General features: G+C 34.8%; 1 protein-coding gene across 3 annotated transcripts in view; it reads right to left on the bottom strand.

The window, feature by feature from the left end:
* LOC144978439 (DNA topoisomerase 3-beta-1-like) overlaps positions 1–11616 on the bottom strand; it is a 37977-nt gene extending 26361 nt beyond the window's left edge. The window contains exons 1-7 of one of the 3 annotated variants that reach the window (XM_078924500.1): positions 11478–11616; positions 8980–9278; positions 8221–8298; positions 7766–7879; positions 5960–6127; positions 4968–5102; positions 2384–2496 (exon numbers count right to left, since the gene is read on the bottom strand). In XM_078924500.1, the coding sequence (XP_078780626.1) occupies positions 2384–2496; positions 4968–5102; positions 5960–6127; positions 7766–7879; positions 8221–8298; positions 8980–9213 (842 nt within the window). In that variant the 5' untranslated portion in view covers positions 9214–9278; positions 11478–11616. The remainder of the gene's footprint in view (positions 1–2383; positions 2497–4967; positions 5103–5959; positions 6128–7765; positions 7880–8220; positions 8299–8979; positions 9279–11477) is intronic. The other 2 variants (XM_078924501.1, XM_078924502.1) reach the window with 2 other exon arrangements.
* Positions 11617–11873: the final 257 nt, after the last annotated feature.

Below are 11873 nucleotides of genomic sequence, written 5' to 3'. Positions count from 1 at the left end.
ATAAAGATCAAAGCTGAACACAAAACACGTCCTGCCACCACCACTTCACAAATAAATATTATTTTTACTATTATTATTATTATTATTAATTTTTTTTAAATTTAATAATAATAATAATAATAATAATAATAATAATAATAATAATAATAATAATAATAATAATAATAATAATAATAATAATAATAATAATAATTATTATTATAATAATAATAATAATAGTAAAAGTAATAATTATTTGTGAAGTGGTGGTGGCAGGACAGTTTTGTGTTCAGCTTTGATCTTTATTAATTTTTAATCTTTTACAGTGTTTAATTTTATTTTACCTTGACGGGAATTATGTCACTGAATTTGTATTTTTACCTGCTTTTAGAGGAACTTATGTTTACAATAATTACTTTTACAAAGATTTAATAGTTGTAAAAACACATATCACAATAGTTTAAGAAATCTGTGCATCAGATTTTAAACCTTTGTTAAAAAAATAGTGATTGCAAAGTTTTGAAGTATTTTAAATAAATGAGAAATAATAGCAACAACAAAATAGACATAGAAAGACCAGACATAATCATTGGATCAAAAACATGATTAAAACCAAATGTGAAAAATTCGGAGCTGCCTTTCACTGAATATAATATATATATATATATATATATATATATATATATATATATATATATATATATATATATATATATATATATATATATATATATATATATATATATATGAACGTTAGGAACGCAAAACAAGGAGGTGACATGCTTATAGCTGTTAAGAACACTATTACCAGTGAACAGTTGAATTATGGCAAAACAGAGGAATCTGTTTTTTTGCAAGCTACATAATAGCAGCAGACTGCCAATTATATATATATGAACGTTAGGAACGCAAAACAAGGAGGTGACATGCTTATAGCTGTTAAGAACACTATTACCAGTGAACAGTTGAATTATGGCAAAACAGAGGAATCTGTTTTTTTGCAAGCTACAAAATAGCAGCAGACTGCCAATTAAAATATGATTGATACACTGACCACCCAATTGTACCATTGATAACAGCAGGAATATTTGCGACACACTTACATGGCCGTATCAATACATAATAAAATCTTCTTTTCTCATTGGCGGGGACTTTAACCTACCTGACATCAATTGGAATGAAGGAACATCACAAAACGTAAAAAAACAGCACAGAGACAAACAAACTTTTCATTGAAACCTCCAGAGACTTGAATCTGCATCAGGTCATGGACCAAAATACTAGGGATAGATCCATTCTCGACCCGTTATTTTCCAATTTACCAAACATGGTACAGAATGTAGATGTGACACAAGGCATAAGTGACCATGATATACCAATTGTGGAATTCCAAACCAGTCTGTCTGGACACAAGAAACCAAAATGAGAGGTACTTCTATGGAAAAATGCTGACATTCCAAGCATAAAATCTGAAATTCGAAGATTTTGCAGCTATTTTTTAAAGACATAACAAAACTATGGGAATAATAAATTGTGGGAATGTGTAAAAAGGAAATGTGCTTACAATCATAAATGAAAAAAGCCCCAACAAAACTCACCACAAGACGAAATAATCAGCCTTGGATTGACAAGGAAACCAAAATGTTGTTAATAAAAAGACAAAAGGTGGTACAAAAAAAATCAAAGAATGTCCATCTGAGAAAAACATTCAAAATGTATATAGAAATTAAAACCGCAGCTCAAAAGCAATGCAGAAAAATGTACACAGAATTTTAAAACAAAATGATAGTCGACGATACAAATGATTACAGTTATGGTTCTATATTAAGAGCAAAAGTTCAGAGAGGACAGGAATTGCTCAATAAAAAAATTTAAAAAAACGGAATGCTCAGACAAGTTCCAGAAACAAAAGCAAATGTCTTAAACCATCAATTTTCATCTGTATTTTCCTACCCAAACAAACCATCTAATGGCAAACAGTCAGGCAAGCAAATTGAACAATTGAAGCTACAATTCTAAAGGCCAACTAAAACTGATGCAAAACCTGAATGAAAATAAAGCAACAGGACAGGACCGGATCGGATACACAGTTTGGGTGACTGAAAAGCTATAGTCTGGTCATGGTTGTTCAGAGAATCTTTTGTCTCCCACTAATTCCAAGGTTATTTTGTGTCAGGGAGATGAAGGATGGATTTTTCTTTGAAATGAACTAAAAACAGCATTTCCCCTTAACTGACACTTACACGGTTAGAGTCGGATGTTGATGTAATACATCTTGACATTTCATGGCTTTGTGATAATTTACAATGACAATTTAGTATCTGACCCAATTCCCTGACTTGATGAAAATATATCTTTACATTTCATGACTTTGTGATAATTTACAATGACAACAAAACTGTACCTGGCTCCATCTCCTGACTTGATACGGCTGACAAACATTTGTGCTACTTCCTTGTCAAAGACCCGCACACGGTCCCAGTCCAAATTTAACATACGGCCACTTGGAAGCTTGGCCTGGTTAAATAATATAAATATTAGAAAAAAGGATCTATCAGCCTTGATATTATTAATAACAATACGCTATGCCTCTTATAGGTCTCATTAGGTTCAATTCAATATAATATCATGATGGGCATGAACCATCTTTAGATACAGATACATTAAGTGGTACCCCTTTAGACAAGTTTAACCCAGTTTCATAAAAGAGTTGATCACAAAAGCTCCCATTAAATCCTGCAACCTGATCCCTTACTAGCACAACTTTGGGCCAGCTCCATCGATACATTATTATCATTTATCATAAATACATCCATACTGACTGACGAAGTTCCATCATGTTTTAAGAGTGCTCTCGTCAAGCTACTTCTGAAGAAACCATCACTGGACCACAGTGTATTAAACAATAATCGTCCTGTATCAAATTTACCTTTATTGTCATTGTCAAAACTTTTGGAGAAGGTAGTACTGACACAATTATCATCTCATCTTAAGAACAACAGTTTGGAACAACCTTTACAGTCAGCCTACAAACAGCAACACAGTACTGAAACAGCACTTCTTAAAAATTTTAATGACTTGTTATGTAACACCGATGCTAACAATATTTTTAGATCTTTCAGCTGCTTTTGACTTTTGACACCACTGACCATAACATTCGGCGTAAAAGGAACTGCCCTTAAATGGTTTATATCATATTTACAGAATCGATAGCAGACCATCGTGGTAAATGGTGTTCAGTCAGAGCAAGTTTTACTAAACTTTGGAGTGCCACAAGGCTCTGATCTTTACCCTGTCCTTTTTACTGTATATATGTAGCCCTATTCTAGTGTGATATCCAGATTTAATCTGTTTTCATTTTTATGCAAATGATATGCAAACTTATGGTTCAGTACCCTAAGTAATTTACAATTCTTAATACAACGAATTTTGAGCTGTTTTAATGAGATTAAATCGTGGATGTACCAAAGCAAGTTAAAAAAAATTAAATGACAGTAAAATGAGATCTTAATGTGAGGAAGTCCAAGTATCCTTAAACAGGCAAATAAATCATCTATTACTCTCGGAAACAGTACAATAGAATTTTCAAATAAAGCAAAAAACCTTGGCTTCATCATTGATAAAGATCTTTCCATGACAAGCCACGTGAATAACACCATACAATCTATGTACATAGAAATGAAAAAAAATAAGCAAAATTCGTCATTTAATACCAAAGCATATAGCAAAATTTTTTAATTAATTCCCTAGTTTTATCCAAATTGGACTATTGTAACTCCCTCTGGGCGAATTAAGCTTAAGACAAAATCAGTAAACTTCAGGTTGCTTAAAATAACGCAGCCAGACTCATTGCACACAATAACCAAAATATTCAGTTTACTTATGAGATCTCCACCATCAAGCTAGATTCTTAAGACATTACTGTTATTCTCACTGATACTGGCATTTGCAGAACTGTAGATTATAAACAGACAGCCATAGCTAACTGCTTTATGGATCGTCCCACCCAAAAAGATGCAAGGACTCCATTCCAATTAGCCCGATACTCAGTCTTAGAAGACTGTGTCAAGATAGTGATGAATACACCAGACAGCGAAACATCCTATTAGACTTCTTTAGGGATTCCCATTATCCTGAACAAGTATTACAAGAGGCTATTAGGAATACTCATGACACTACCAGAGAGTCATCTATTAGTGCTGATGGTGACAAAAAGTGAAAAAGTAGGAAAATGTTGAACGAATGCCTTTAAGCCCCATTTCTACTGCACTAAACCCTACTTTTAGAGCAATTGAGATGATAGACTATCATTGATACTCTAGCTAACTTCTGGAGAGTGGGAAACTGCACCTGTGTGTTCCACCACACATCAACTCTCTCATTGCTAGCACATTGTTTCGAGAAAATGTAATTTTTAAAGAAAGGAAATTTCTCCTTTGGACTCCAAAATCGCGGATTTCGGCGGATCCAAGGAAAACAATCAGCAGTGATCTATGTAGCCCTGCAAAGATAAACAGTCACACCAAACCAAGCGCTCCATCTTGGTCCTTACACACCACCGACATGCTAACCAAGTTAAGAAGATTTTGATAAACAATTAGAGCCTTCTCCAAGTTTATGAGGACATATGGAGGGCCTTCTCTCAACTGACATTGGTTCTTCTTCTTCTTCTTCAGTGAAGGTGGTTGTGGTGGTAGCAAAAATTATGTGATGGCAGCAGTTGTGGTAGTGGTACCAGTGATGATGATGTGAGGGTTATAGAAGTGGTGATGTGGTGGTGGTTGTAGTTGTGATGATGATGTGGTGGTTGTCGTGATGATGATATGTCAATTGTTTTTGTAGTGGTGGTGGTAGTGATGAAAATGTGGTAACAATGGGTGTTATAGTTTTAATGATGACTCTCTCTCTCTCTCTCTCTCTCTCTCTCTCTCGCACACAGACACACACACACACACACACCCACACACATAAAGAGTGCTACTTGTTACCTCCACTTTGATGACCCAGTAAGGTTCTGGTTTAAACGACTGAATCTTGTCATGTCTTTCCACACAAAACCCTAGAGTTGGAGTCTGACAAGGGCCAAAAGAAATCAACGTACTGTCTAAATCACCATATTTGCCCTGGAATTATAGGAATAAAATATAATAATAATAATAATAAAAACAATATAATAATAACAATAATAATATAATAATAATAATAATAATAATAATAATAATAATAATAATAATAATAATAAAAATAATAATAATAATAACAATAACAATAATAACAATAATAATAATAATAACAACAATAATAATAATAATAATAATAATAATAATAATAATAATAATAATAATAATAATAATAATAATAATAATAATAATAATAATAATAATAATAATAATAATAATAATAATATTGTTTTGTTTGTTTGTTTTTAAGGGTTTTACGGCGCTTGCAACACATTTAGGTTATATCAGCGCCAGTAAAAAGGAAGAAAATGCGATAGTAAAAAGTTCTAGAATTACAATTAAAGCACCCAAGAAAAAGTAAGACAAAGGGGAATTGAGAACAAATAGGGCTCAGATGTAGATTCCAAGAGCATACCACCAATGTACTTAGTTTGAAATCACCTACAAGTCTCATCCAGACACAAGCACAAAATCCAACAAAGAGGAACACACTCAAATGCTTACATTATACATTCAAAATAAAAATAATAATACATAACAGAGAGATGATTTACAAGGAAAAAAATATCATCTCCCAAAACAATAACTATGCATTTGACTGTTTCCCTCCCAGCTAGGATTCCGGCCAGTGCCAGGACAAAACCAAGTAATCTCATTCCGAGACAAAGACAGAAAGCATGTTGGATAACAGATAAAGGGGGATAGAAGACACAGTTTGTACCTCCCTGCCCGCTATGGGAGGTCAGGATCCCCACCCAGTAATAATAATAATAATAATAACAATAATAATAAAGACCAACCTGAAAAAACTTGGTTTGGTATCGAGTGAAGGCACAACCAATCCTGAGATCCAACTCTTGTCTGGCATCCACTGACAGGGCCTCGTTTTTATTGGGAGGGACAAGCATGTTCATGGCATTTTTTATCTCTGTGTCTGTAATGGCACTGAATCGAGCTCTGTAGATTTGCTGAGAAGAAAGCAGATAGTAAAAGGCTGGCACCGAATCTCATTGTAAGAAAGTGTAAGATAGATTGTTAAAAAGAGTAAACTTTGGAGAAAAACTGTACAAGTTGAATATGGAAACTTTCAGTCACCTCACTCCCTGCTCTTGGGCTATATTGGATATACAGTCGACTCTGTTTAGTCGCACATCAGTTAATTGCACACATTCCTGAAAAACTTACTTTTTTCTACATAATCGCTAATGGGGTGGAGATGACTTAGCTCTGAAACAGAGCTCAGAAGGGAAAATGTCATGCAATGTATTATGTGCTCCTGCCAAGTGTCAAAATTGTGATCACAGTCAAAGCTGAAAACAAGAATTTGGTGATTTTTTTATTTTTAATTGCGATAACTCGGCAATCAAGCAACCCACATTAAAATACATTGGTACATACAGAGATAAGATGTTTGTCTTTCAGACAAACTTGGTTTAAATTTTATATTGATAAAATATCCAGGGTTTTATTCTGCTCCTGTTAACTTTTATAACAGCAGTTGGCTATCTTTAATGCTTTAATCTTTTTTTCATGTTGGAGTGGTATATGAATAAGGCTGAAAGATTCCTCTTTTAAATGATACCAAATGACCAGGTTTGAAACGGTCATTATCTCAAGGCATGATGCAAAAAATATAAGGTTTCTTCTGCAAAGAGAATGATGCCCAGAATGAGAATGAGGTACAGTCCAGTCCAGATAATTCGAAATCTGATTAACCGAATTTCTTTTAAATCGAAGAAAATACGATGTAATGAATTATTTTCTTCTTTTTCTATATAAAATATTCATGGTTAATTCAAATTCGAACAGTCGTTATTCTCTTTATTCGAAGTGCAAGTGCTTGCCCATCACTAAAAAAAAAAAACTCTGGAAGGTCATAACGAACTGCCTGTTCTCCGTATCCACCCTCCCACGCGTTTTAATGACTGAACTGACTAATAATAATAATAACTAGACCCCTGAGGCATGTAATGGCGTGTTGTTCCCTCTCCGTCCCACCCGCCCTCTCTCTTCTTTCTCCAAATTGACCAGCTGTCTCGCGTCTTCCCTCTCTCCTTCTCGCGCTCTCATCACTAAGACTAACTTGTGGTCTGCTGGCCGCTGGCTAACAAAGGGGGTTGGTTATAAATAGATCTAACACACAGTGATAACCACAAGCTGACCAATACACGGCACGAACAATCATAGGCCACACCCCACTCCACGCGTTTCTCTTTCTCTTCTGTGCTGTCTTTCTTTATTGATCGATGGATCTAGATCTAGAAGTAGAGGGCCTACACAGCATGCAGTGTTAACTACTAATTGAGTAATATAACCCTGATACCTGGAGTCAGGTTTAGTTATTTCCCTTGTTTGGAGACAAATTGAATTCTGATAAATAGAAGTCATTTGCTTTTCCCACCCAATTCGAATTATCAGGACTGCACTGTACCTAATAAAGGGAAGAAGATGGGAGGAGAACAAGAGGAAGAGAAAGAGAGTGAGAAAGAGAGAGGGTGTAGAGAAAGAGAGAAAAGGAAGCAAGAGAGACATACAGGGACTAAGAGAAAGAGATGAGTGAGGAAAAAGAGAGAGAGAGATGTGATGGTGGGGGTGTAAAGTCTTACTTGTCCTGGTACCCGATTCATGACACTTTTAACAGAGTCGATAACCTCAAAACAAATGTTCTCTCCTTCCTTGTCACAATCCAGCCATAGAACCAAGAAGTCACAACCCGTTGCCTGTGGAGGGTTAAAATACATAACAGTTTTCATCTTCAGTTGTAGATGCTAGTATATTATTTGTTTAATTCACGGAGAAGGCCATAAAATTTGGTTTTTATTTTATAGAGAAGGCTATAGTATTTGTTTTTACGTTACAAATCCTGCTACAAAATATTTGTCGCTACATTCTAGGGTGTATGCAGCTTATAAACAAGACCACGAATCTTCAATAAATTGCAAAACATAATCCATCCCTAACAAAGTTAAAAAGAGTAAATTGAACAATTGATTCTTAAAATGACTCCCTTGCTCAATTATTTTATTTCTTCTATAACCAGATGACTTCTATCAATACGTACCTCCCTTCTAAGAAAAGCTGGCATATGAAGATTTGGATTAGCTTCTTTCTTCTGTATGGGTGCTGAGAAAAGTTCCACCTGGTGTTCAATAGAAAATAGATAAAAGTCAGTCAATTATGTAACTAAATCAATAAAAAATGTAAGGACATGATAACTATTGACAAATTCACTAACAAGACCAGATCAGATTTTCTGAGGTTTATTAGTACTATTATTATCATCATCATTCTTCTTCTTCTTATTATTATTATTAATATAACTATTATTATTTTTATTATTATTATTATTATTATTATTATTATTATTATTATTATTATTATTATAATTATTATTATTATTATTATTATTATTATTATTATTATTATTATTATTATAATATTATTATTACTAGAATTATTATTATTATCAGCGGTACGGCCTTTGTTCCATACCCAAAAGGTACCGAGTTCGAATACCAGCTGCGCTGTGTGGCCTTGAGCTAGTCACTTCGCCCTAGCTCAGTTTGCGGCGCTGCACTGTGGTTAACGCCTGGGTTATTCCAGTTTTCCCTTGGAATAGACAAATTTCACCTATGGGATTAATAAAGAAGTTTTTATTTATTTTATTATTATTAGAATTATTATATTTATTATTATTATTATTATTATTATTACTAAAATTATTATTATTATTATTATTACTAAAATTATTATTATTATCATTATCATTATCATAATCATCATTAATTCTACTCTAATTTCACCATTAATATCTACTTACAGGATCAACAATGTCCCAGTTGTTGTAACGTCCTTGAAAGTCAACGGCCATGACATGACCGCACACAGATGTCATCCTAAAGTTGACAGTTTCACCATTAAATCTGCCCTTGTACTCGTGTACAGAGCATGCAGAGTTGGAGCCTTTGCGTGTACTCAAGGCACCATTTGATAAAATCTTGGCCAGTGACAGAGCCAGTGACGGTTTCTCCGCCACCATCAAAACTGTTTTCATTTTGTTGGTTGATTTCTCAAGACTTTAACTTGAGTTTGAGATCTGAAAGGTGGAAACGCTCCAAACTGAAAATAGATAATGTTGGATTAATCCTTTGTGATTAGGTTTTCAATTAATGTGCAAATATACAATTGGATAAAAAAACCAGAATGGTGCGGCAACCCTAAGACTTCTTGTGTACTTTCTTTAACACAGGGTTGCCAATTCAGGAGGCATAAATTTACTGACTTTTACGCAACCATTATAGACTGACTCCTTTCTGAGTTCCAGTAAAAGACATTATGTTTTTGTCTGTATTTTTTGTATTTGTACAAGCTGCTCATGCAATCAATTCTAGAATACGGAAATTGCATCTGAAGTCCATTATATAAAGGACAATCTATTAGTATTGAAAGTATATACAGGAGGGCTACAAAAAAGATTTATGCAATACAGTATTTTCTTATAAGGAAAGGTTAGAATTTATTGACTTACAAAGTTTGAAATATAGAAGAATATGTGGGGATTTAATTCAGGTTTATAGATTAGAACACGGTCTAGATAAGATTGATTTTTCAGAATTTTTTTCATATTCTAATATTACTTTTACAAGTGGAGGTGACAAGTTTAAGATTTATGTCACTGTCACTATCGAGATGCAAAACAAACTTAAGACAAAATTGGTTCAGTATTCCTATTGTCCAGAAATGGAACAATTTGAAATTTGAAACAAAGAATACAAAATCTATAGATTATTTCAAGGTGTTAGTAGACAGGGAATTATATGAAGGGAGATTTATATGAGATGAAAAATACTTGTTTGCACTGCTGTTGACATGGGTTTCAATCTTGTATGTAAATATCATGCATTGTTATCTTATTATGGTTATTTTCTATAAGTATGGATGCCTGAGTGTGTGTGTGTGTGTGTGTGTGTGTGGTGTGTGTTTTGCATATTATTACGCTCCGCTTATAATCGTAAACTATCTCCGTTTAATCGTGACATCTTGATTCCATCTTGATCAGAGTGACAACCAACAGCCTAATGAAATCAACGATGCTGTTCTCATTTAACAAAACTTTTCGGCTGAATCGTTTGATCGATTCATTACAATGGACAACAATATACCCATCAGAAGTGAACTGACATCTCAGGAGCTACTGGATTCCGTTTAGCCACACAAAAGTTTTCATTGCTGTTCTTGCTTCTTCTTTTTTTTTTTTCTTTTGAGGCGGGGGCGGGGGGGTCTTTTTTAATCACGCCTCCCCCCCCCCCCTCCCCCCCCACCCCAAAAAAAATGTCAGAGAAGAGATTGCAAGTTATTGGCCAGCTCTCTACACACAATTTAATTTAGTTTTAGTTTTTGGCAATATTTTTATTTTTGCGAGGTTAACCCTGTTTTCATTTATGGAACTGCTTCTTCATGATGTGGGATTATTTTTGCTCTTTTCTTTTTTTAAATTCCATTTTGGCAAGATAGACCATGATTTTGGCCTCCCCAGTAAAGCAGTGCTTTCATTTATGGAATTGTTCCTTGTACTAAATAATTATTGTGTTGAGAAGGCCAGTTTTTTATTTTTTATTATTTGTATGGGAGGCCTTCTGAAAGCTCCTACATCCCCAGTATTCTTTTTTAAAAATATAATGTTCTAGTAGTAGTAGTAGTAGTAGTAGTAGTAGTAGTAGTAGTATGGCGTTTGGGAGGGGGAAAACTTTTTTTTAATAATGTTCTAGTAGGGGGTACGGTGGGGGGAGACTTTTTTTTTTTTTTAAAGTTTCCCCCCTCCCAAACCCTCTACTAGAACATTATTTAAAAAGAAAAAAAGAAGAATACTGGAATACTGGGGATGTTGATGTAGGAGCTTTCGGAAGACTCCCATTTGTTTTTGTTGGGGGCCTTTTAGGCCTTGTAATAATATCATGCTCCACCAAGAGAGAGAGAGAGAGAGAGAGAGAGAGAGAGAGAGAGAGAGAGAGAGAGAGAGAGAGAGAGAGAGAGGGACTTAGAGAGAGAGGAGAGAGAGAGAGAGAGAGGGAGGGCTGAGAGGGAGGGGGAGAGAGAGAGAGGGAGGGAGGGAGGGCTGAGAGGGAGAGAGAGAGAGAGAGAGAGAGAGAGAGAGAGAGAGAGAGAGAGAGAGAGAGAGAGAGAGAGAGAGAGAGGGAGGGAGGAGAGCCGAAATCTTCTTAGTCTCCTTAATGAATGAGATGCTTAGACTTAGACCGAGAGGAGCCTATGGAATTTCTCCCACTGCAACTACTACACAGCTAGCTCTTAATCTCTTACTGTTATACCAAAAATTGAAATTCAGCCAAGATTTCCATGGAAAAAAAAAGTGATAAGTGATATCCCAATCAAGGCAAACCCTATCAAAATCCTGCAACTTGGCCACTCAACTCGGGAGTAGATAACCTGAATGGGCATTACATGATACTAGTACTCGGTACTCATAAACATTGACTTACCTAAAAAGTATTTTTATTAATATTACCGTGCGAATTTTCGTGGAAGCCCCGATTTTACTATGGAGTGGTGGTAAAAATATTACGAGGCGTCCATATTATCCTTTTAGGGGGTTTCTATAGCAGTTGATAGAGCAATCGCTTCACACAGTAAGGGACCCGGATGAAGTCTCGATTGTTTTCTAACCCCCATGTCTGTCATATCTGGCGGAAAGTACTT

The sequence above is a fragment of the Berghia stephanieae genome, chromosome 8 (genome assembly GCF_034508935.2).
Source record: "Berghia stephanieae isolate SIO BIC M18660-M18661 chromosome 8, UCSD_Bste_1.3, whole genome shotgun sequence".
Taxonomy (NCBI): Eukaryota; Metazoa; Mollusca; class Gastropoda; order Nudibranchia; family Aeolidiidae; genus Berghia; species Berghia stephanieae.
This window is presented reverse-complemented; position numbering and strand designations above follow the sequence as displayed.